The 27,906-nt window shown below is 35.2% G+C and overlaps 1 protein-coding gene across 3 annotated transcripts in view; it reads right to left on the reverse strand.

Annotated features, from left to right (window-relative positions):
• Positions 1-27,906, reverse strand: part of Reln (reelin) — a 461,189-nt gene that overhangs the window by 124,210 nt on the left and 309,073 nt on the right. For all 3 annotated transcript variants that reach the window (XM_047560479.1, XM_047560477.1, XM_047560476.1), the window contains exons 16-20: positions 27,681-27,790; positions 23,211-23,277; positions 19,198-19,431; positions 18,371-18,532; positions 13,804-14,040 (exon numbers count right to left, since the gene is read on the reverse strand). In XM_047560479.1, coding sequence (XP_047416435.1) covers positions 13,804-14,040; positions 18,371-18,532; positions 19,198-19,431; positions 23,211-23,277; positions 27,681-27,790 — 810 coding nt within the window. The remainder of the gene's footprint in view (positions 1-13,803; positions 14,041-18,370; positions 18,533-19,197; positions 19,432-23,210; positions 23,278-27,680; positions 27,791-27,906) is intronic.

The following is a 27,906-nucleotide window of genomic DNA, read 5'->3' on the forward strand; positions in this document are numbered from 1 at the left end:
AAAATAAAAAGTAAAAAGGGCTGGGGATGTGGCTCAGTAATTAAGTGTACTGGTTCAATCCCTGGAATAAAAAAAATAAATAAATAAAGAAAAGAAAAAGAAAAAAGAATCATAGTGCATCTGCCTTTTTATTTTTTCAATGATTTCATGGCCATCTTCCATCGTCATTTTTACCAGATAAAGCCAATCTCCAAGTATGGAAATTTTGGAAAGTCGTTTCCTTTTTTTCATTACTATAATCAATGCTTCTATAATATGCATCTTGTGTATCTCTGTGCACTTGTCCAATAATTTCTTAAGATAAATTTCAAGAATCAGAATTGCTTAGTCAAAGCAAATGCATGTTGTGAAAGTTGTCACTTACTGCCAGGGCTGCATCCAAAAAGATTGTAACAAGTTACGCTTTTCAAGACCATTAAGAAAGACCGAGGAGCCGATTCTTACCACCTGTCAATATTGAACACTGACAATATTTTTTATTTTAACTACTTTATGCCTGTCTCTTAATTTTCATTTTCATTAATAAAATTAAATGTCTATTTGTATTTATTTTCTGCGTGTGTAAGCAGATTTTTCATGTACTTTGTCCATTTTAAAAGATAGGGTTAATCTTTGTAATTGCTTTGCAATAGTTCTTCACAAAAAGAGGATGGATAGTCGTATATGTTAAAAACATGCCCCCCCACTCCAAATTTGTTGTAATATGTTGTTTTCAAGGAGGATTTTTTTCTTCCCCAAATACATGTTTAATTTTTTAAAAAATTATTTATTTATTTTCATTAACTTTTTTTGACAGTGATAAATATTATTTTTTAAAAATTCTTTTCACACATGTATATAGGGTAATAATGTCTGCCTCACAATCTCCCATCCTTCCCCTTCCCACCCACCCAATCCCACCAAGTTTAAAATTTTTAAGCAGCAGAATTCTTATGGTGTTGTTTTATTGGTGTCTACTGAGATCGTCTCTGAGCCTAGTTCATAATCATTTTTTGCAAATGTCCAATGACATTTGAAAGGAATGTATATTTTTTATTTGTAAACTTTTAAAAAATAAACTTTGCCCGTTAATAACCTCTTTTCAGGTGTCTAGGTCTTCACTTATTTTTTTGTTTGCAATCTTGATCCATGGAGGACTAAAGCAAAATATTAAAATCACACTCTGAATTATGGAGGTTATAATTCTCCCTTTGTAATTCTAATAGTTTTTCATTTGGTCCTTGCTCTATGGTGTGCAAGATGTGGAGACCCCTGACTGGGCTTTTCCCCTGATGTTACCACCTCTGTTGTGGTTACCAACCTCAGCTTTAGTTAGAAGGGTTCAGTGAGACCTGGGCTAAGCTCTGCTTCACTCTGCTCTCAACACACTTTCCTCTAACATGGTTTCCTCCATGTTTCCAAAAATGGAATGGCATTTCCTGCTTCGTGGTGCATCATTTCAATGTCAGAGGGAGAAAAAGAGTAAAACATGTTGACTTTACATGCCATATTCATACGATGAACTATTTATTAATATTCCTCTTAGTTTCTTGACTACATTCTCTCAGCTTCTCAACTGTACTCATTATCTAAGTAAGAAATTTCCAGATATCACATTTATCTAATGACAACCTTTTTAACCTATTTTATTCAATCTACAGCTTCAAACAAATTTTTAATTTCTCTACATAATACATTTTGTCATGCACTTATTCAACACTTCAATTTAAAAAGTTTTTATGAATTTTTAAGTGGTCAGATCCATCTTTATTTATCTAATGACGATTTCACGGTTACGTTGGCAATCAAAAATATTTTGTACCCCATGTGCTTTTTTAGCATCTGTTTTAGGTTCTTTTTTTTTAATACATTTTTGTCCCAAGCACCTGCTTTGTTTTGCTTATCTTTATCCTTCCTATATAAAGTAAGTTTATATTTTTCAACTTAATTTTCATCTTCTCTCAGTTTGGAAATTTGTACATAGTTCTTTAAGTCAGGAATAGATAGCTTATGCTATCCAAACTCTGAGGCCAACAAAAAGTGTAAGTCAAGCTCTTTGTTAATTGTTCAGTTTTTATAGAAAGCAATCTTATTGCAAACAGAACTTAGACTAAAATTAGGCACTCAGTAGGAAATTTCTCTCAAAGATTAGACAACATTGTGTGTGGGAAATAGAGGCGGAGGGACTGGGTCCCTGGGAGGTGCAGCTCTTCATACACAAAGGCCATGACCACAAAGGAACATGTCCCTATCTAACCAGGTTACGAGCATCTAACCTGCTACTGCAGGATGGGTGTGTAAATGGGAGACTGTCAGAAGTCACAGAGAGTGGTTCCTCTACACCTTCTTTAGGAGTCTAGAGTTCCATTCATAGTCCAGTCACCTGACTGGGTCACCAATTCACTCAGACCAATTCCCCCAACATCTAGATGCCAGGATCTAATTTCAATTTTTTTTCTTAAATTTAGTTTTAAAGTTTATAGAAATTTGTTGGTGAGATACTAGTTTTAAAGGTTGCTAAATTTCACAGTTTACCCCAACTACTGAACATTTCCTTCAAAAAATGCTAATGTGGGAGAGACAGGCAACCCTCTGCTGTGTGACAGGTAGAGGGGCAATAGTTACAAAGCACAGCCCAGGATGTGCCCCCAGAGAGAGCAGGGAGAGGAGGAAAAGGAAGGACAGAGAGGGCAAGTTGTCAGGTAGGAGACCTATGAATCAGAGGGAAAAAAGCATCTCAAAACTCGGGTGGTGGGTGAGAGATAGAGGTTTAATTTCACTTTATGCATATGGATTTCCAGTTTTGCCAACACCATTTGTTGAACAGGCTATCTTTTCTCCATTGTATGTTTTTGGCTCCTTTGTCCAGTTTGTGGCAATGGTATTTATGTGGGTTTGTCTCTGTGTTTTCTTTTCTGTATCATTGGTCTACCTGTCTATTTTGGTGCCAATGCCATATTGTTTTTCTTACTATTGCTCTGTAGTATAGTCTAAAGTCTGGTACTGTGATATCTCCTGCTTCACTTTTTCTGCTCAGGATTGTTTTGGCTATTGGAGGTCTCTTATTCTTCCAGATGAATTCATGATTGCATTTTCTATTTCTATGAGGAATGTCATTGGGATTTTAATTGGAATTGCATTGAATCTGCATAGCGCCTTTGATAGAATGGCCATTTTGACAATATTAATTCTCCCTATCCAAGAACATGGGAGATCTTTCCATCTTCTAAGGTCTTCTTCAATTTCTTTCTTTAGTGTTCTGTAGTTTTCACTGTAGAAACTTCACCTCTTTTGTTAGATTGATTCCCAAATATTTTTTTTTTTTGAGGCTATTGTGAATGGAGTGATTTTCCTAATTTCTCCTTCAGAGGACTCATCACTTATGAATAGAAATGCATTAGTGAAACAGGAGATATCACAATACCAGACCTTAAACTATACCACAGAGCAATAGTAACAAAAACAGCATGGTATTGACACCAAAATAGACAGGCAGACTGATAGTACAGAATAGAAGACACAGAGACAAACCCACATAAATACAGTTACCTCAAACTAGACAAAGGAGCCAAAAACATACAATGCAGAAAAGATAGCCTGTTCAACAAATGGTGCTGGAAAACTGGAAATCCATAGGAAGTGAAATGAAATTAAACCTCTGTCTCTCATCGTGCACAAAACTCAACTCAAAATAGATCAAGGACTTAGGAATTAGACCAGAGACCCTGCACCCAATAGAAGAAAAAGTAGGCCAGAATCTTCATCATGTTGGCTTAGGATCAGACTTCCTTAACAAGACTCCCAAAGCACAAGAAATCAAAGCAAGAATCAATAAATGGGATGGATTCAAACTAAAAAGCTTTTTCTCAGCAAAGATACAATCAATAATGTGAAAAGAGAGCCTACAGAGTGGGAGAAAAATCTTTTCCACATGCACTTCAGATAGAACACTAATCTCCAAAATTTTTAAAGAACTTACAAAACCTGACACAAAAACACTAAGACCCCAATCAATAAATGGGTCAAGGAACTGGACAGAAGAAGATATACAGACCATTAATAAATATATGAAAAAGTGTTCAACATTTCTAGTAATTAGAGAAATGCAAATTAAAACAACTCTAAGAATTCATCTTATTCCAATTAGAATGGCTATTAACAAGGACACAAACAATAATAGATGTTGGTGTGGATGTGGGGAAAAAGGAACACTTTTGCATTGCTGGTGGAGTTGTAAATTGGTGCAGCCACTCTGGAAAGCAGTGTGGAGATTCCTCAGAAAACTTGGAATGGACCCACCTTTAGACCCAGTTATCCCACTCCTTAGTTTATATCCAAAGGACTTAAAATTAGCATACTATAGTAACACAGCCACAGCAATGTTTATAGCAGCTCAATGCACAATAGTTAGATTGTGGAACTAACCTAGATGCCCTTCAACAGATGAATGGATAAAGAAACTGTGGTATATATACACAATCGAATACTATTCAGACATAAAAAACAATAAAATTATGGCATCTGCAGACAAATGGATGGAATTGGAGAATATCATGCTAAGTGAAACAAGCCAATTCCAAAAAACCAAAGGCTGAATGTTTTCCCTGATAAGTGGATGATGATATATAAAGGGGGTGGAAGGGTTGGGGGTGAGAGGAGGATTGGGGGTGAGGGAGGAATTTTTGATTACATAGAGGGAAATGAGAGGGAGGGGGATATGAAAAATGGTGGAATGAGACAAACATCATTACCCTATGTACATGTATGATTACATGAATGGTATGAATCTACATGGTACATAACCATAGAAATGAAAAGATGTACCCCATTTGTGTACAATGAATCAAAATGCAGTCTGTAAAAATAAAAAAATAATTAAAAAAAAACTGGCGGTGCCTGCTGGTCTCTTTGTCAGGCAGGTGTTTGTGTGTGTGTGTGTGTGTGCACGCACGCGTGCAGACAAGGTATCAGGATCTCTTTTCGGCTGCAGTACTTCCTGATATTTATGAGGGGATGAAGGCAATCAATGAACTTCAGCTATTTCCAACTCATTCTACTTCTGTCCATGCCTTCAACTCATCTTCTGTCTCTGGCTATCCAGAACTTTTGGGATTCTGTTTTTCTTACATCATATCACGTTTTTTGGCATCATATCACCTCCAGAGTCAATATGGGTATAAGTGAACTTGCCTAATCCACATTTAATCCTCTATTGGTAGGATATGCCCTTTGAACACATTCTTGTATCCTTTCTATTTCTTCACCTTGCTACTCACTCCTTTTCAGAAAGCAACATATTGGTCCATGTAGTCAGGCCTGACAATCCTGGCTGAAAACATTTAGCATGGAGGGGAGAGTTGAGGAGAGAAAATGCTTGAGGTGGCATTGAAATTCTCTCCTTTTTTTCCCTTCTAGCCATGTACAGCCATGTGCATTATTTAGAGAATATTTAAGCAGAGTTATTTTAAGAAATTTTTAAGACCCTGATACTTTTAATTTTGGAAACTCCATCCCACATCACAGCAAATTATTAAAATGCACCTGTGTGCACCATAAAGTACAAATATTCCTAGTTGCAAAAAAATCTTCTAATGAATTTTACAATTTTTTATTTAAATTTTATGTGGCTATAGGTAATGCCTTTAATATACATAAGGCTGTGATTTCTCAGCATACTCAGGAATCTGACCAAAAATTATTTCCAAGATCATGAAATTTTATGAATATTAAGTTTAGTAATTAATGAAGTTGGCATAATGTTGTGTTTTGTAGATAATTAATTAAGATTCATTAACTCAAGTTTTTGCAATTTTCTTGTCCTATTTTGGAGACAGTACACATTTTCCTAGCTCTTTGACTTTTCCCAGACCCCTGGAAAGCTTGGAGGCTCCAGCATTGTGCCCAAAATGAGTAATGGAGGAGCTTTCTAGGCAGAGACACAGCTAGTGCAAAGGTGCTGGGGGAAGAAAGAGTTTGGCTTGCTGGAGAAGGAAGAATATGACTGTGTTGACTTGGTGAATGGTAGTGAGGCAGAGGTGGAGACTACAGAGGCTGACACAACCAGGTGACCCAAGGACAACCAAGGAGATTTTTGTAAACCATAGAAAAGAATTGTCTCAGCCTACTGAATTTCTGTTTCAGCAGTTCAGACATAACCACAGATCCAACCCAGCAAATGTAGATTTATTTTTTGCTATTGATTTGTTTAGTGGTTTGTTTTCTTATTTCTGAAGTCCTACTTAGTTACCTAGTCCAAAAGGAAGATTTTTAGGGAAATTAACTTTGAGAAATTAAAGATTTTAAAATCAACCCAGTGGACATCAACAGGACAAGATGAGTCTTGGAACACAGCCATTATATCCTTTCCTTAGGCTGGTTCTGATCATCACTGTGTCCTCTGAAACAGATCAAGGGGTCCATCTCCTGATTCCAAGCACCATGAGAGCACATGCAGATGGCACTGACTTCCTAGCCAAGCTCCTTCTACTGTTCTCCTATTACCCTCTGCCATCTATTCTCCACAAAGCAACTGTCACTATTTGTGTGTGTGTGTGTGTGTGTGTGTGTGTGTGTGTGGTGCTGGGGATTGAACCCAGGGCCTTGTACTTATAAAGCAAGCACTCTACCAACTGAGCTATATCCCCAGCCCAACTGTCACTATTTTTAAAAAACATCAGATGACATCACTCCTCTGCTTCTCCTGCCTCTTCAGGACCTTTCCTTGGCAGTTCCCTCTGCCCGCCCACTCTACTTCCACACTAGTCTCATTGTGAACTCTAATGCCTCCCAGAGGGCTTCCCTGACCCCTCTCATCTAAAACAGTCCCACTTTCCACTTCTGCCACCTAAAAGTCTACTTGGTTACCTTCATAGCATCAAAACTACCAGGAATATCAATAAGAATGGAGACATGTTTCTGGTTGTGGTGGTGCATGCCTGTAATCCCAGAGGCTTGGTAGGCAGGAGGATCCCAGGTTCAAATCCAACCTCAGAAATTAGCAAGACCCTGTCTCAAAATAAAAAAATAAAAGGGGCTGGGGATGTGGCTCAGTGGTTAAGTGCCCCTCAGTACCCCTGTCCCCCAAAGAGACTTGTCTACTGTTTCTATCGCCCTCCAGAATATGGGAGCTCCATAAGCAAAGGGCTTTTCTATCTTCACATCCTATATGGACTGCTATCCTTTCAGTACAAATACTGCCTGTGAAGCTATCAATGAATAGTTGAATGTATAAATTAATCTATCAATAAATGAAAAATTTCCTGTAATGAGATTCTTATGGTGAAAAAGTCTAATAAATAGGCTCTATTTTACAAAGTCACTTATACATCTATTTAGGGTTAAACTCAATAGCAATTTTATAGAGGCACTGAAAGCCTCAGCTACTGAGAATACTCTTCACAGCTGTTGAGAATAATAGGAAGTGACTTCAGTGTGTCACTCAACATATTTACCTTTTCTAGCAGCTAAACTTTCTAGACCAGTTAGTCAAAGAACTCTCTTGCCACTATGAAGTGGCAGCTGAGGTGGCTCTTGGGAGTTGTCTCATCCCAATTGACTTCCTTCAGCAGAATAATTTTAGCTATTTTGATGCTCTTTTTAAGAGTCTTTGTGAAAATAATCTAAGTTGCTAAAAAAAAAAAAACCTAAACTGAGAAAATTTCTATAAAAGTTATAGGTTGATGTTTAATTAAAGAAAAATCCTGAAGAAATTTACTTGGCTATTGTTTTAATTCTATAAGTCGATGCAGTTTACAAAGGATTATCTAGTATTTTTTCTTTTAACCTGAGGAATCAGGGACATCTAAAGTTTCAGCAAGGTACTAATCTGAACTCCCCTTTGTCCAAGTTTACCAACAATACAATCCTTACATTAGCCTCAAGAGAGTTCTTTGACAAGTTTCATAAAGACTACTAGAAGGGAATATAGATCTGTATGTGGTAAAGACTCTGCTTCACATATCCTCATTTTTAAAAAATTAACCAAAATGTAGAAGAGGAACATATCATTTAAAAATGTGTGGTCCACCTGGATGTGGTCTGTAATCCTAGCAGGAAGATCGCATGTTTTAGGCCAGCCTCAGCAACTTAGTCTCAAAATAAAAAAAATATAAAATAAAATAAAATAAAATAAAAAATATAAAGGGCTGGGGATATAGCTTAGTGTAGAGGATCCCTGGGTTCAATCTCTAGTGTTGGAAAAAAAAAAAAAAACAAATCGAATAAAAAATGTGCGGCCAGCTGCTTGTGGGTCTGAGTGTCCCTACAGATGCACCTGAAGCCTGTGTAGACATGAGCTCTCATGGAGATCAGATCAGTCTGGAATCTTGTTGGGTTAGTCATCACTGTACATCATTGCTGTTTCCTGATGGTCCTTAAAACCTAGAAGTACCTTAACAACAACTTAAAAGCCTCTTGTATACAGCTTAAAAATTCACCCATCATTCAATTCTGTTATATTATGATATAACACAAATTTATTGATTTTCTTCCATCATTAATAGATCTACAGTACAATTTTCTAGCTCTTATGACAAATGAACTGTCCTTAATTTATATTCTGAGATAAATAGGCACTTAGCATGCTTTTTAGTCTGAGATTTTTGCCTGGGAAACTCCTGCTTCTCATAAAATACACAAGCAATTTTTATCTGGTCCATGATCTTAGATACCCCACTGACATAAGAACACATATTTTTTGAATGTCAGGAATACACGATATTTGTCAGTTCCCTCTGACTTGGGCTACCCATCCTGAAGCTCTTCTCTTTGTCTTTTATCTTTGGTTTCCTACATCTAGGGATGAACATACCACCTCTGGCTGGTGTGAAAAGCTAGGCTTCAAAAAGCATCCATCCCATCATCACACACCCCCCGTGCTACCTGTTTTCCCATCACATCTTTTGTCATTCACAGCAAATTTCACTTCTTACACATTGCTTTTACTTTCTCTCTCCTTTCATTACTTTAGAAAATTTTTCTTTCTAAAAAGTGAATCTAACATAACTAGTGCTAGTGATTTACTTGTGTAAAGAAAAAAGAAAGCTTTAATTAGCAATAAATAAAACATTAGACATAAAAAATGAATACCTTTAATGTCCATGAAGTTCCCAGGAGTTTCTTTTAATGTCTCTGCAAGTTTCACCTACAACTAAATCTTTTTAATTAAATCTGCTTTTCCTCAAGCACCAATGATAAGCAAAAACTATAGCTCTTCTAATCCCATCTTAATATTTACTTCAATCATTAATAGGTTCAAAGTACTTTTTTGTACCTTTGTATTACAAATAAACTATGTTTAAGTTACATTGTAAGAAAAGTAGGCTTTTAGTATACTTTATGTGTGGGATTTCATGGTAACCTAAGAGCCCACCATTCACAAAATCCTGTCTATGCTAACATAGTCAGTGTTACTGGAATGTACTCCACCTATACAGAAATGATGATTGGTATTTAGATAGAAAAATACGACAAAAATAAGTATATGATCTTTCTTTTGCACCAACCAAATCTACTTTATATAAGAAAAAGCTTACTTAATGTTTCTATTTTGAACTCCTTAAATTTTAGAGGCATGTTCTTTTGCATTATTCAAGCAAAATGTTGTTTACTAGCCTTTAAAATTCAAGAAAGTTTCTCATAATGTGAACCTACATATGCAACACTACAGATACCAATTTTTTTTTCCTTCAGCCAGACAGAGAAGGAAGTAGAAAAGACACAGTAGGTACTTTCTATCTGCGACCTCACCTAAACTTTACAAAAATCTTGGAAACAGAAACTATTGCCATCATTTTATAGGTGGGAAGCTCAGGTTCAGAGAAACTAAATACATTTCTCTCTACTTCTGATGTTATTGTTTTGATATTGGGACATGTTTGGTAACTTCAAAACGAAACCATTAAAATGTCATCTTCTAGACATTCCAAAAAGAGTGTATGTGACAGTGCTTTTCTCTCTCTGATCAACTCCTATCCCATTATTAGTGGCTGGCAATGGAGAGAATCAGGTAGACGGCTGAGGTTAGAGCTAGAATGAGGGTGAGAGATGCCACCTGGTAATGGAAAGGCACATCATGAGAGTAGGAACTGAAAGTCAGGCATGTCTGTTGTACCTTATTTACTAATTAGACTCAGGTATTTCCTATTTTGATGGAGTTGCTTTGATGCAATCTTCTTAAAATAGCTTGATCAAAATACACTTCTCAAAATTCCTCATTGGTTAAAATTGGCCTGTTTTGATTCTCCAAGCTTCTAAGTGGCAGTGCCTGAATTTGAACTCAAACCTATGGCCTCAAAGCCCAAGCTTATACCACACCACAACCCTGAAAACAACTGCCAATTCTAATGCACTTGTCACCTCAAAATGCACACATTTAAAACCAAAGCTGTACATGACAGCAACATCCTTCCCACCTGTTGTACCTGGCTAATTTATTAGATAGGAGGAAGATACCCTAATGTATTTTGGTATGAGCACTAACAGTATTAGTCAGAAATAATCTTTAACAAACTTCCATCAAAAGTATTCCCTGAGGGATCTTAAAATATATGTAAGAGGTTTTAAACTTATTTTTAAACCTGAAGCAGACAGAAGTTCTGATTTCAAGTACTGTGTATAGAGGAAAGAAAAGTACTATTTAAGAAATAAAAGCAATTAATTTCTTTACTGGAAAAAAAAAAAAACAAACCTGTGCTGTAGGATGACAAGCTGTAAAGTGATTTACAGCATATTGACTACAGTTCTTCTAATGAAAAAGCAATTGTCCAAGTATTCCCTGGAGAAAGCTCTCGGTAACAACAATCCATGCTCATGGAAAGTCATGAGTTAGAAAATGAGAACCAAATGAACTCGCAGCTGGGAAGAGCCAATGATAATTAATTTAATACCAGCTATTTGGTACAGACCATGTCTACATGTCCCTCAAGAGAAACAAGGTCACTGGAGGGCAGAGGTCACGTATTTAAATACGTTTAAAGAATTTTTACTTAATAAAATAACATGCTTCAAAGATTTTATATAAAAAAAACAAATTATTTTAAGATGAGGAGGCTATCACAAACAGTTGGTCAGTATCATCCCTTGAATTTCAGTATTGGACATGTGTTTCTGAAAAACATCACCCAAGTGACTACACATTGAATTTTGGACAACAGCAGCAGAAAGAAAGTAGTGCCATTAAAAGGGGTTTTATTCTGACTCACTGGCTAAGAAAATGGGAACAGTTTGAGATCTTCCATGTTGTTTCATTTAAATGAACAGTAAGCATGTTTCATGTCCTTATTAAAATGGTTACTGTGTTTTTCTAGTCTCATTATCACTGCTAGAGTCTCCTCTCTGTCTTTTCACAAACAAGACAACTCCTTTTTGTTTCAGAGAAGATCAGAAAGTCAAACCTGATTGCTCACATGTTGTTGTTAATAAAATTCCTATGGTGCTGCTCAAGGTGCCCATGGGGATTGTACAATTATTTATATTTTCTCATGGTTTTCTATAATTACTGTGATTGTACTTTCACAAACTAAATGTATCTCCACCAATTAAAGCAGTGGTGGGTTAAGAATATTCATCAGACTTGTGTGAAAGGATATTGTTCTTAGGGTTTTGATCAAAGCACAGAAATTAAACTGCTGTTATCATGCATTCAACCCAAGTGTTAAATTAAAATGCTCAGCAACTTTGGAGTTTATTTGAGCAGATGTTAACTATTTATGAAAATAAACATGATACAGGACTTGCATTCATGATAGGACTCTTTGTTGTATTAAAAGTGCCAGGAAATAAAGCCCCTAATACACAAACTAATGGAATATGTTTTAAGGTATGTGACCAATTTGAATTACTGTTAATTCAGGTCAATTTAAATTTTTATAAGCATAATATTCTAATAAACTGCATTTGGGGCTTTATATATTTATATTTTTCTATGTGTTTCACATCTTAATTTCCATTGAGGCAAGAGGATGAAGGAAGAGCATCCATAAAAACAAGCATCTGATGCTATGGAATTGAAAACATAAAAGATAACCTTTCCTACTTTGAACAGAAATTTCATTCTGTCTTGTCTGATGTGCTTGCAGCAAAAGTGACCAGCTGTAGTTCCATTCCATTAGCTGTCATTTCGATGCTAGAATTTTAGCCTGCTGTGTGTGAGATGTGACTGTACATGCACAATTCCCATCAAAGGTAATTTTCTGTGCAATCGTGTGTAAAATTTACCTCTAATTATGATAAGGTCACTGATGGGTCATTTATGATATACTCTCTGGAGACAATGATGGTGAATAGCTTTCAGCATGATTCATCCAGAGGAATTAAATTGGGCTGCCCATGACTCAATAGAAAAGAAATATCTCTAGGAAAATTATTCCCCAATCAGGATTATAGTTCTAAAGGAAACTAGAGTTGGGTAGTATGTATAGTGGGGAAGGTTGTGGATTTTGGAATCATGCAGATCTGAGCATTAATCCAGGATCTCTGGGCCTAGAAGACTCTACAAACTGGCCTCTGAAATTTCGTGAATTCCCTCCTGGACATGTGTTATCTTATACCTGGGCTCCAGCACCACTGGTCCCTTTCTTGGTCCTTGAATAGGCCATGGTTATTCTTGTTTGGTGGTCTTTGTATCACATTTTTCTTAGTGGGAATTCTCTTCCTCCAGATCCCCACATGCCTAGAACCTCCTTCTTTTTCACTTTTCAATATGTAGAATGTATCATTTCCAACGTCTGAACTATCCAAAGGTCTTCTTCTCTGTGAGGCATGTTGAAGTTCCCTATGTCACATAGCCAGCTCCCATCCCAGTTAATCACTGTTGTATCATCTGGCAACTAGTCACAATTGAAAATATTTATTTACTATTTGTTATTTAATTAAATTTCAATGTGACCATGGGGGAATTGAAAAATAAAGGGTATTCCCTTTAATAGGCTATCCCACAATCTTGAAACCCCACTGGCATTAACTATATGAGTCATTGGTTCAATATTTCTTGATAAAAAGGACATTTCAGTTAATAAATCAGGGCTGAAAAAAACCTTCTTGAACTTTGTATAAGACAGCAGGAAAATGAAATTATTTATGAGAAATTTTGTTAAAATAGTCATGAGAGTGATTTCACGTTTCACCATGATCATCATGGGCCTCCATGAAGGGAGAATACGGTAGTCACTTTTATTATTAGTACTTTTTTTTTCTTTTTTCTTTCTTTTTCTTTTTCTTTTGCTACTGGGGATGGAACCCAGGGGCATTTAACCACTGAACCACATCCCCAGCCCTTTTTATTTATTTATTTTAATTTTATTATTTAAAATTTTTTTTACTTTGTAGATGGACACATTTATTTATTTTTATGCAGTGCTGAGGATTGAACCCAGTACTTCACATGTGCTAGGCAAGCACTCTACCACTGAGCTACAACTGCAGTCCCCCAGCCCTTTTTATTTTGAGACATGATTTTGCTAAGTTGCTGAGGCTGGCCTTGAACTTGTGGGTCCTCCTGTCTCAGTCTCCTGAGTTGTTGGGGTTATAAGCAGGTGCCACAATATCTGGCTCATTATTAGCACTTATTGAAGAGAGTTTTATATGCAATTGTGGGAAATAAAAATTTGAGATAAAGGAAGATGAAATTTTCATATTTATTTAAATCTATCTATTTTGTTTTCAGTCCTCCTCTGAAGACATTTTACCTGCAGGCATAATATTAACTTTCTAAGTGATTCAGTAAATATTTGTGGACAGATGACTAAATGCTGAATGGACTGGAAGATCATTCTTATGTTCCAATCCCTAATGTAAATTGTAACAATAAAATGATGAAATCCTTACCAAAGGGTCCAGTCATGGCCACAGTATGGCTGAACATTTCCAAGGTAGAATCCTAGAGATTGAGTGACTTCCACAAGATTGGTAAAATCAAGACTAATGCTGTTGAATAGAACTGACGTCATGATAATTTCATCAACAGCCCACACATCTTCCCCCTGGGAAGAATGATATGGTTGCCACCATCTGAACTGAATTCCAAACTGTCTTGCATCATCTGGTAATTCTACGGAGATTATTCTAAAGAGAGAAAAAAAAAGTTACAAATTCAAATTACTTTGTTGTCTTAATATATAAATATATACAGCAGGATAGTTTTATCCCCCTGTAGTATAGTATTAAGAATGGTTCTATTACAAATATTCTTTTGAGATGTCCAATTTCTTGTCTGACTCTAACGTTTTTTAAACCCATTCACATATGTGACTGTGATCTCATTCCATCTGCTCTCAAAAAAGCAAACTCAATACAACACAGTGGTCAAAGTGGCAGGATTCATGGAAGTTTGGTGAAGGATCTTAGGCAGCTTGTTACATATTTACAGTTTGGGACTGGACCCATGGCACTTCCTCATTTCCCTGAGTTTAGCAAAGTGCATGTAGGTCACTTGCTGTGTCATGGCAGCTATGACAACAAACCTGTATCTGACAAATGGGGAAGAAAATTAAGAATAATATCTAATTTCCAGAAGCAATTATTGTACACAGCAGCAGGAACCATACATTAATTGCCACAGCAATGACATCTGCTTGAAAGCTCCATAAATCACAGTACCATGCTGCTCACATCCACACACAGGTGAGATGTGAAACAAACAGCAAATGGAACATTTGTCTCCATCAATGTACAATTAAACTCCAGGAGAGGTGCTTGCAGTAAATGCATGCTGAAGGAACTGTAATCCCCCTCTTTCCCCTCCTTGCCGCTTAGCAAAAAGAAAAACTTCCTAAGACAAGTGACTAGTTGAGATAACTTAGAAATAAACTGTTTAAAAACTTCAATGTCCAAGGCAGAATTTATTGAGAAATTAGATTGATTTTCATATTTTCATTGTATTAAAAAAACCATGGTAAATGACATGTATAAGAATGTAATTTCTTATATATTGAAACTTATTAAAATAATATCTACTTTTTTCCTTTAAATAATTTGTACATAGATATATATAGGACAGAAGAACATGACTGTCTCCTTTGGTTGTATAAAAACTGGTAAAAAAAAAAAGTCTGGTAAGACCTTTTGCTGCATGAGCAAACACATGTTTTAATAATGGAAAATCAATATGCAAATTCGGAAATATAAATTTTAAAACACTTCTTAAACTATAAAGACATAGCAAAAGACAGTTGTGGCTTGTAAAAACTTTCCATAATCTGCTGAATTTTTTTACTAATGGAATTTATTAGAGTAAAACTAAGGTAAATTAATTTTCATTTTATTATAAAAATATTTTTATTAGGTACATGTATTTATACATAATATCATAAAAGCTAAATAAAATTATTGTTATATTTAAACTGCTTCAATAATGAAAACATCAGGTATTGACAATAATTTAATTTACTTAGCCCTATTATATAATTTTCTTTTTGGTAATAATTTTTAAAGTAGCTAATATTCTTTCTTATGAAAATGAATATAATGTTAAAAAAATAACAACTGAACCTAGATTTTCCAGGCAAATTTTAGCAGTAATTAAAGTGATCAAGTTAAGACTCTTCATCTATAATCAGACTCTTGGGTTAGAGTCCTCATTCTGAAACCTAATTACTGATGACTTTGCAACCATAGGAGAGATACTTCCATATGCTTTGCATCTTCCTATGTGAAACTGGTATAATAATATCCTTAAAGCAAGGGTCAGAGATTTTCTTGCCTGTTTTTCACTCTTATGTCTTAGTACTTTGTGCAGTACCTGGCACATAATAAGGATTTCACAAGTTCTTGGTGAACAATGTGTTTACCAGTATCCCTGACAGAGATGCAAGGCCAAAGGCATGAGAAGGTTAAAAATTATTTTTAGGTTAAGCAGATTTTAAGTGACAATGTCAGGATTTGAACCTAAGCAGCTTGGCTTTAGAGCCTTGCTCCTACCTGCTATGTCACACCTTGGGGTGGAGTGGGAGTTGGCTGATTTCACTACTCTTACATATCCTGGTGACTGGTTAAAATGGTTGTGGGACCATTTGATTAGAATATGACTAGATGAGAACCCAGAGTCTTAGTTCAATTCTCTGTCTCAATCGCTCCTTTGTGGGTAGGGAAGAAGCTCATGAATTTCTTTTAAAAAATGTTTGATAATTATATGTATTATGGAACTGGGTGACATGATGAAACTAGGAGATCAAATACAATAATCAAGATATAAAAATAAACTATGATTTGATTTTATAATAACTTCTGAATATAAACCCCCATAATTAAGAAAATCTAGAATAATTTTAATCTTAACAGCAATATTTTACATTAGTAAAAGTACTGATTAGTTGGTGAGACATTCTAGTCAGTCTGAATTAAAAGACTAACTTACATATATTACTTGATTTTAAATTTTATAAGTAACATGCAGATAAGGTTCTTTTTTTTGCTGAATCCTAGCCAAGCAAATTATTTGAAATTGTCTAGGAGTGACAGTGGTTAGCCAGCTAGCATATCTAATTTATGGATCACACTTCATTTTCAAACAATTATGGCATAAAGGAAAAAATATGGAACTCACAGCAATTACAGGCAGCAGTTTATACTGAAGAAAATACAGCAAATGAATAAAGGCATAAAGATATATTCAACTCTCCTATGAAGAATCTCCACAGTTTGCATTATTTATCATATGGAATATAATTTAGTATCTAGAATATATCAAATTCCACTTCTGCCATATCAACTTTTATTAATAGTTGTAAGAGAGAAGGGGTGGGAGGAAGAGTCTCATGGACAAAGGTACATATATATAGAAAATGAAAGTGTACTGCTACCACTACCACACTCTCCTTTTTTAAAAAATCTCTTCTGTGATCATAATCTTTCAAGCTCTGCACATACCTAATATTGAAAAGCCCCCTTGATTCTGCTTGGAAGAAAAATGTTGCTGTCAAATGGCAGGCAAGATTAAACATACCTTTGCAATAGTACATTAAATGTGTAATTATTTTTCATATCAACAAAGATTAATTAAATTTCATGATATAGATTGATTACTGAATTTTGCAGCTGTCCATCCTTGTCAGAAAACATTGGGCTTTAGGCCAAGTTAACTTAGGATTGTGATATTTTCTTCATGTTTTCATCATCACCTTAATTCTTCTTTAATTTTCTTTTAATGTTTATTATGGAGAGTCTATAAAGTGTTTTTACGATTCATGTATCTTTACTGAGTGAGAAAAATAAATTAAGCCTTAAATTTTTATACACACATGGAAAATACCCAACACATCTGGTGAATTCTTAAAATTTTATAATGTATAAAATTTAAGTCATAATAGTTGTTAATTACTCTGTTATGTGCTACTTCATTTTTTATGAAAATAAAAGTACTCATGTATTTGCAAATATTTAAATATAGGGGTGGACCTAGGCAAAAATTGTAAAATATGTCAGTGGCTCTCTCCCACTTGTTGACCTCTGTCTTTTCCCATGAAGCCAATGCAAATCTGAATAAAGAAAGCCCTCCATCTTCTCATCTCCCATGATTAAAAGGTTCTTCCAGAAAGGGAACTGGTGTTTATCCAGCAGCCAGGTGGCTGCCAACATTAGTTATTTACATGCGACTGTGAGTGTCAACCACGGTGTTCACTGCTTCTAGTGATATTTTAACTTAATACTTTAATTTTGAGATTTCTCATCCTCTTCCCTTGCTCTTTTAAAAGGAACTGCAGTAAGCCTCTCAATTAATGTTCTTGCAGGGGAGAGAATCTTTCAAATACGTATGAAATTTATTACTAATGGTGGTTATGACTCTGCTAACATTGAAGGATGACTTTCCTTCAAGCAAAACTTAAATCCAACAATTGTGTCCATAGGTCATGAAATATAAAGGAAAACAGAAGAAGCCTGAAGAAAGGGCTTTAATTATATCCTCACACCCAACGTTTGCTAGGGACTTTACAACATGCTAGAAAAGTTCTTTGTACTCATTACTTAATTACACTGCATGCAAAATTTAGAAGCATATTGGTTATCGGATTTTATTAATTACTATGTCATAATTTATTATAAAATTAATAAACATTTGTTAAATAGTATTTATAATTTAATGCCATATTAAAATAATATCCAATAATTTACATTATAGTTGAATAAGGAAGATGGTGCCAACCATTTTTCTTCCCTGAACAATAAATACTTCCCTTAGATACACATTTCAAAATGAGAATAATTTTCTCCAGATTATCAGAAATCAGTCAGACAAAAAGATTAGAAGAATGTGTTTTGCTAGTTTTTATTGCAAGACCCACCGATCTTCAATCTCTCCATCTCTCAATAGAAAAAAAGTATCTGGAATCTTAAACTGTTTAAATTATGATTGCCTCAGGAAGGAGATACCACATTTTTCCAATGCCTTCCAACATACCTGGGCTCATGGTAGTTGAGATATGAATAGTGCTCCAAGAGTTTCCAAGTTATTCCATTATCATAAGAATAATGCAATAAAACACCTTCACCAGGCTGGTCCGGGGCTCTGCATGTGCTCAGAACAGACTTGCTTCCCAGTCTCAATGTGAACTGGAGAAACCTAGATATGAATTACCTATGATTAGCGGATGCATAAACATTTTTACCCATAATGTTCATTTTGGTTTTTAAAGAATTTCAAACAAATTTAAATGAACTACCTGCAAGGTGTAGGTTTCCACTTATCCCTCTGTTATAAAATGTCACTGTGAGATGTATAAATATGTGTACATGAGATCAATGTGCATATTTTAAATACAGATAAATCCATAAAAGTATAACTGTATGCTCACACATATTTGTATACTGTGTACTAATGTACACACAGTTAAAATGCCAAATCACTCTTTTACTGCATTATTTATTAGGCACTGGGGGAAGGGAAGATGTGGAGGAAATCTAATCAGCCTCTGCAAGCTGTCAAATAAATAAAACTACATGAATAATTAACTAGCCTTTGGCTTAAGAACACAGTTTTGATTCGAACATCTCATATTTAAAAAAATCTAGTCAGTCATTAGTATCTCAAAGTCATTGATAAGCCCTCTAATTTATTAAAAACTGGAACAAATTAACTCTAAATAAATTGTAAGCTCCTTTCCCTCCTGGTTAAAACATTGGAAGATGGATATGTTGGCCAAAAAGAAAAAAGGATGTAAGTTGAAAGAGATGTAAATTCAACATTAGCATCTGGTTTCTGCATTATTCCAGCCCTCCTTCACTCACCTGGATTGGGAGCTGTCCAGGAAGGATGTAATTAACTGGCGCCTTCCATCTTTGTTGAAAACCAGGGCTTTACCACTAGCTAGGACACCACAGCCAAAGCTGACTTCAGCACCACGGATAGAGTAAAAGTTATGGTAGGAGGAGAGCCTGGAACTGCCAAAACTTTCAGAAATAAACATTGGGAATGTCTGGGATGCCATCTCACAAGCTGGGCCAGAAAAACCGGGATCACACCTGAAAGAAATACGGTGTAAAATTAAATCTTAAATTGTTGATTCTTTCAGAGAGTCTTCATTCTACTTTGGGGAAGAGGGAGTCCAGAGGCTAGCATTTGATTGAATGGCAAAAGAAGCTCATTAGTCTCTGGAGAATACCGAATCTGAAAACTTGATAAGAACTGATTGATTGTAAATATTCCAGAAGAATATAGTCTTCGCAAAGTACTGCTGTAATAAGCGTATGATTAAAATAATAATTCAGTACTCAACTTCAATCAGTGCCCTGGTTTATCTAAAATGCATCTACAGTCTGCATATTTACAACTTAAAATCTTTGTAAAGATACATACATATAACTAATTAGAACAAATTAAAACATTAAATGAAAAAAGATATATATGTAGACTTACAATGCTCATTAAATTTACAATAAAGAAAATAATATAAATAAAATATTTCTAATACGATACCTAGAACAAGTTTCCTCTAAGGACAAATGCAAAAGACATATTATAATAGGAATTATTGTAAATATTTAGAAATTATTGAAAAATAAATCTATTATTAACCATTTCAGACATAGATTGATATTATAAAGAGAATGTGCACACCCTTGACTTAGAAGTCCCTTGCAGAACTGTGCTGCCTCTCTGTGGGTTCCCAAATTAGGGGTGCTTCAAGAAAAAGAAAATTATCTCCCCTCTCACCCCCAATAATTTGCTTGTGCTGGGAGAATGTGCTGTATTTTTGTTAACTGAGTAGAATATATATGGAGTTCTCTGAGTCTTCTTCAGTGAGTAAAACCTCATCACAGATGGATCAATAATTGAATATCAGAAACTCCTTATATTTTAAAGAGTTTACTCATCAGGAATTAATTACAAATTCTTTTTTTAAAAAAGAATTTTTAATTTTTGGGTACTGGGGATTGAGCCCAAGTGTGCTGTACCACTAAACTACATCCCCAGTCATTTTTATTTTTTATTTTGAGATGGGGTCTCACTAAGTTACTTAGGGCCTTGCTACGTTGCTGAGCCTGGCCTCAAACTTCTGATCCTCTTGTCTCAGCCTCCTGAGTCTCTGGAACAGAGCAAGTCCTTTATTTTTACAGCACTATTTCTTTCTCACTACACTTATAATGTTACCAATTATAAAATGAAATTCATGTCTTTGAGGGTAGAGGATTCTCACAGAAGCATTCAAACTTCCTCTAGTCTAAAAAAAACCTTTTGTAAAGCAAGTGCACCAATGAAGTGATAACTATGGTATGACTCAGAGGATACTTCTCTAGCAGGGCTACTGAAACTGGGGTCCACATTGGCTTCCCACAGGGTCCAGGTAAAATGGGAACGTGCAGAAATCAAATGCCAAATTTTATATGTGTATTGGATTTTCATTAGATTTTCAAAGAATAAAATGCCAAGAACTACTGCAGCATTAAGTTTGTGGGATGTCTTGACATCTTAACAGCATTGAGGAAAGGGGTTGGAAAGAAAAACAATATATGCTGAACATGTAAATGAGCTTCAAACAGTTATTTTTTTTCACATGTAATCTCATGGACATAATCTGACTCTGGATAAATAATCAAGTAGTTTCCAAAAAGGAAAAAAATATCTGCTGAATTGGTCACATTTTAAAGTCAGGAAACTGAATGTGTCTTACCATGATAATAAATTGGAATTTGTGCTCCCAAACCAGACCATCTATTGCCAGAGTATCTATTTCAGGGTAAATGGATTTTTATGTACCTTAAATGTGTCTTCTTAGGACTAGTGATTGGGAGAAATTGGTGACTATATAAGATGAAGCACATTGGAGTCAGTTCCTATTTAGTGATTCTGATAGTCTACTTTTAATAAAAGATTATGCAGTTGGGAAAGAATGCAGATAAGCATTCCATTTGTATTTTAAAATTAAAACAAATGAGCAAAAAAAAAAAAAAAAAAAAAAAAAAACCCAAAAAACCCACCTTTGTAGCTGTTATTTTCCAGAACAGTAAGGCAGCATACACGAGATTTCAGCAATCTCTGACTCCAAATATGTCCCTGCTGGTTCATCCACTCACCCTTAAATATGGCATTATATTCACTCTGTATGTCAGGAAAAAAGCCTCCGCTGTTGAGATACATGGAAGGCAGGATTTCCAGTGCTGTCTCTCCCCATAAAAGAGTCTCTCTAAGAGGGTTAGGCTCTCAGGTTAGTGAATTGTCAATTTAGAAACCCAGGCCTGGGATTGCAGACAGGAAGGAAAGTGTTGGGGAGCAGAAGAGGGTGGGATTCTGGTAGCAGTTAACTGTAATAATGAGGGGAGCACAGTGTGGAGAAAAACAAACAGCTGCAGAGACCCCATATTCAAGGATCTGCTTAATGGAAATAAGTGGTATTGAATATAACATTTTCCCCTTCAATTTTGCTCAAACTCAATAAGGCATATATTTCTGGAAAAAGAGGCAGTGGTCAAATGTTTAGCCCAGCCACAAATGTGGAAAGCCAATGAATGTTACAGAAAGCTTGTCAGAATAGGGAAAAAGCTCAATTTCCAACTGGTGAAAATATTTTGTAAAATTTCAGAACAAGGAAAAGTTATGATTATTCCAGGTAACATAATGGTGTCAAAAAGAATAATATCCAAAAACACAAAACTACCATTTGAATTTATTTCTTGTTAATTTTATTTGAACTGCATTAAATAAGTGGATGTCCAGCTCTGGATTATGGATGAAGATATGATTTGAAGAAAACATCAGTCAATGTTTCATAGATCTAATAAGGCAATGTTTGGGGCGGGAGCCGGTAGTTTTATTTTAAAGCATGGAGATTTGTATTCTGTTTTGAAATGAAAACAGAAACTTTTCATTTTTTTACATACTTTACAAAACATTTTCATGTGCAGAGTGATTTTTTTGCTAATTAAATTCATCAAAACATAGTTTAAAAAGTTAACCGGCACTCTAATCTCAGTGATTACAAGTGTTTGCCTCATGCATATAATTTCCAAGTGATGGGGTTCAAAGCCCTTTTTAAGTTCTCTGGTATTAACTACCCAATTAATTAATTATTCTTTTTGTTTGAGGGTATTTAACTTATCTATATGATAAAGCTGGCCTGTGTTTCTGGTATTCCTGGGATATTTTATAATTAAATATTAATATGAGAATGACATAATGAATGTAAACTTGCTATGAACATAGCACAATTTACTAGTGATGATTAAATTGTATGATGTTTAAGACTTCAAAATCAGCATCACTGTTCTAGAAAATACTTAATAATCATTTTGAAGACCCAAATGATTTTCAGAAGTATATAAGATTATGAAGTTATATTTAAAGATGATGTAATTTCTTATCAGATCTGCTAAATTTGGCCCAGTCCTATTTGTTTTAGCACTGACTCTATGGATCATTACTGATTTTTATCTTTACTGAAACATTTCCAAAGTGTGCTAGGAATCAAAATATGACTCATGAACACTAGAACAAGATTATGAAGAGGAATATAACTAAAGATAGGAAAGAGAGCCATCAAGTTATGATGAATTCCAATTTGTTCACAGATTTACATGAGATATGCTAAATCTGTTCACAATTTAACTTCGTATAAATTTATTAAATTTAACTTACAAAATACATTAAAATTTCACTTAAATTTTATTGGGAGTATCCTATTTTTGGTTTTAAAAATACCTCAAAAGTCAACAAAAGGATATTAACACAAATGAAAATGACTCTACTTTTGATACATAAAGTATACAAAAACAGAGAAGCATGCATATTATTTTCAAATGCTTACTTGCAACCATGTCGAGTACACTGTCCTCTGCCAGAACAGAATTTGAGACACGATGGACCAATATAAACTGCAGGGAAAAAGGAACCATGTAAAAGATGGCAACATAACTGGGAAAATCAAGAGCACCAACAGTACAATTCTGTGAAGCAAGACCCAAGAAATATGGCCCATTCCCTGTATGTTTGGTAATAGGAATCCATGGTGACATATGGAGTGCTAAGTGACAAGGTAAGTGCGTGGTTACAAACTTGCTGGAAGTGCTTTTCCTTCCATAAATAACCCTTTCAAGATTTTTTAATGTTTTGTACTAAAGAAAATAGGACTATATGACTTGGATTCCTTAATGGGGTCTCTTCTGCTAAAACAATTTCAGACTGAATGTTTGTCCTTTGAACTTTCCACAACATTTGTATTTTTTAGGTAGAAATGAAGAATTCACAAAGGATCAATTTGATACATCACAAAATGAAGAAAGATCTTAACTACAAAGTCCATTCTTATTTGGGGAAAATCTACAACATTGTAAATGATTGTTACACAGGCTAATTCACTTTCCCTGGGAGTATGAAATTAAGAATCTGTTGTTGAGCATAAAGACTTGTCCATAATACAAATCTTTTTCCCTAAATGCTGAGCTTGACTAACAATGCAATGTTACAAACCTACATTCTAATCTTTGGAATGCTGAAAAAGACTCAATATACTCAGAGTCCTATACATTTAAAGATACTAAGTATTTTTTGTAATCGGCACAATTAATAACACATGATACAGCACAACAGTGGGACAAAACCAAACAGGATTTGAGATGCAATAGTTATTAACGCCTCACGTATTCGATTTCAGGCACAAACGAATTTTAGACCGGTAATATCCATTATCACTTTCTTCTCTGCCCTATATTCAATATTTAAACAATTCTATTTTAGAATAGACTTTCCTGTGGCCTATACTCCTAGAAGCACATAATCCCTGCAGTCAATTAATAGGAGCAGTAATTCAAATGAGATGCCAAGCAGGCTGATGGGGGGGGAAAAACTCTTGATGAAGGAAAAGACTGGTTTAAAAGAGGTGAGAGAGCAGGACACCTTGTTAAAGGTATTGGTTTCAGAAGTCGGATAATCCTGGATTTGCATTCTGGCTTCACCAGGCAAACTTTGGATAAGTGATTCATCCTGTCTAAGCCTTAGTGTCCCCATTCTTTAAAGTGGGATAATGATATTCCTTGGAAAAGAGTTACTAGCACAGTGCATGTCACCATATGGTTTTAATCATCACCACTGTTTTGGGGCTGTATCCATTGCCACCTTCCTGCCCTATGCATTTCAATGGGCTTCACTGTACACCAAATACTGAGCAATCAGAATGGGGCTCCATTTTTCTTTAGCCTGGAAAAAATGTATGGATTTTCCTTCCAGCACCCTCGGTTTTGTGACTGCAATAGAACCTGTGCCAGGCCCTGTAAGATGAATATTGCACTGTGCAGAGTTTTCCTGGAGGCTGCCCTACAGTACATACATGCCATAGTTCAAAAGGTCTCCCTGGTGAAAAAACAAAATCATCAATAACATAAGATTTTCCAAGCCAATGAAAAAAGAGCGACTAAGAATTTTTCATCCTGTCCTACTAAGTAGAGAGTCATTAGGACTCAAGTTTACATTCCCCCTTTCCATAAGGGTATGGAAAGCACAGATTAGTTTTCTTCATTATTATTGTTAATGTAATATAGCTGAAAAATAAAAATATGACAACAAACACAATTTACCCTAGGATTTTCCATTTTGTGAAGATTTTCAGAATAATGGCTCATGTACTTTTCTTAATTTTATTATTTTTAGTTATACATGACAGGAGAATGTATTTTGACATATTATATGTACATGGAGTATAACTTCCCATTCTTCTTGTTGTACATGTGGAGTTACACTGGTTGTGTATTCATATATGAACACAGGAAATTTATACCTGATTCATTCTACTGTCTTTCCCATTCCCATTCCCTCTTTCTTCCCTCCATTCACCCTGTCCAATCTGGTGAAACTCCACACACCTTCCCCTCTCCCCATATACCTATTGTGAGTCAGCATCTACATATCAAAGAGAACATTCAACTTTTGGGTTTTGGGGATTGGCTTATTTCACTTAGCGCAATAGTCTCCAGTACCAATCATTTACCGGCAAATGTCATAATTTCATTCTTCTTTATGCCTGAGTAGTATTCTACCATCTATATATATTACATTTTCTTTATCCATTCATCTGTTGAAGGGTACCTAGGTTGGTTCCATAGCTTAGCTATTGTGAATTGAGCTGCTATGATCATTGATGTGGCCGTGTCACTATGGTATGCTGATTTTTAAGTCCTTTGGGTATATGCTGAGGTGTGGGATAACTGGGACAAATGGTGGTTCCATTCCAAGTTTTCTGAAAATCTCCATACTGCTTTCCAGAGTGGTTGCACCAATTTGCAGTCCCACCAGCAATGTACCCACATACTTTCTTTACAAATAGCAGGAGCTGACTATTGTGAAGGAAGAACATACCTAACAAACTTATGATACTGAACTGTTTCTTTCTCTGTGTTTCTTTACATGGGGCATAATTCTGGAATTACATATTGAAGTGAGGAGGTTGCAGGGGGAATTCTATAGCACACGTTTCTCTTGGGAAGGAGTGTGTATCTTCTGTCTGCCTTGTGAAGAAGCCAGAGACTATTTCTGTTTTTGTGAAAACCTCACACAGGATAACAGAATTGAAGAGATTCTGCCCTAAGTTTTGCATCCAACACCATTGCTAACCATGTGCGTTCTCTATATCTCAACCTTTTCCTAGTACACTCACAGCATGATAATGGAACTCAGAGGTGTGGAGTAGCATTTTCTGATTCAAGTCATATTATAATAACCTTCTTCAGAAAACCGAGATACTCTTCTCATAGGCTTATATATACTTCATTGGACTCTAAGTTTCCTCATGTTTTATTTCATTATTAGTTTTAAAACTTCTTTCGTGATTATTAAAGTAATAAAAGTTCATTATAGAACCCTTAAAAACTAAGACAGTAGGAAAAACTCATTCATATCCCAATTCCCAGAGACACATACTTATTCCCTAGAGTTCATTAGAAGGTGCAGTAATTAAAATGCTATGCAAAATATGCTACCAATGGCCTGTAATCCCAGTGAATCAGGAGGTTGAGGCAGGATGATCACAAGTTCAAAGTCAGCTTCAACAACTTAGTAAGTCCCTAAGCAACTTAACAACACCTTGTCTCAGAATAAAAATAAAAAGGGCTGGGGATGTGGTTCAGTGGTTAAGCATAAGGGGGTTCAATCCCTGGTACCAAAAAAATCAAAAAACAAACAAAAAAAATCTATCAATGGAGAAACTCCATTTTAACAAATTCAACTTTAGGTGTTTTTAAAAATGCACTATGTTTGTAAAACTCATGGATCATTAAAGTGTGGGCTTTTTAGTGGTTTTTTTTTTTGAACATAGATTTTTGAAAGAATTCATGGTTTATGGGTAAGCTATCTTGCCTGAAATTATTCCTGAATTTAAAGAACTTTGTTTTGTAATTAACTTCACAATGTCTATGTTATTCAAAAATAACAAAAGAAGATTAAGACACGGAAAAATAAACATTAAACAATTGTGTAGGTTTTATAAAATTGACACAAATCTTTGACTGTTTGCTAAAATATTGACATTTTGTCCCTCTTTCCCTTCTTGTCTCCCTCCCCTTCTACTTCCTTGTAGTATAAACCTTCAGTCAAATTTATATACTCTGAAAATAGAAGATCTTTGAATCCATCCATAATTAGAATAAAAAATCAAATGGAATTGGCCATTAATAACAAATATAAGAAATTTCTAGTTGTGTAACCATACAGCTTCAAGTATCTTATTTCATTGTGCATTAGTCCTAAGTGATATTGGCTTTAAAATGATGTGAATTATCAATAATTTATTTAAAAACTTCCTTTCATACTATTTTCTGAAAAGAAGGCAGAAGTTTCACTATTATATTTTAGAGATGATGTTGCCTTCAGTGTAGTGTCTGCAACTAAAAGATAAGTCTTCCAGATGTTATGGCAGTTACTAAGAGAAGAATGGGTCTTATTTTAATATATGCAGGATGGTATTTATGTTAATTTTGCATAAAACATTCAAAGAAAATGTTAGGATATCCCTTGTCATCAACTGTGAATTTGAGTTTCAGGGCTTTAAGCATTTTTAGACTGTGTATGTTGAAACATTCTAGCATCTAATATTGCTGACTACACAGCCTTTTTTTCTGATTGCGCATCCCTGGGTTTCTAACGGAATGCAAAGGAGAAAAGGAAGAAAGGGCGTTTAATGAATCACAAGACCATGACTTAGAAATGTGATTAAGTCTGGGCTGACTAACAAAAGCACAGGAAGACTCCACATCAATGGCATGTGATTATGACAGGCATAAACACTAACCATTATCAATTGCCCACATGTTTCCAAGGATTGGTCCCGTTTGTCTCCAGCGGATCCTAGTGTCTCGGGTTAGTGCTGCGTTAGGGAGGGGAATAGTTATTCGGTTCCACCTGCAAGAAATTTAGCACAAAACCAGTTTCACAACTATGTTCACATCTTTTGAATCCATTTTATATGCTTATGATATTCCCATCTCTATGTGCTTGTAATAGCACTAAAGTTTGCC

Source organism: Sciurus carolinensis, chromosome 8 (genome assembly GCF_902686445.1).
Source record: "Sciurus carolinensis chromosome 8, mSciCar1.2, whole genome shotgun sequence".
Lineage (NCBI taxonomy): Eukaryota > Metazoa > Chordata > Mammalia > Rodentia > Sciuridae > Sciurus > Sciurus carolinensis.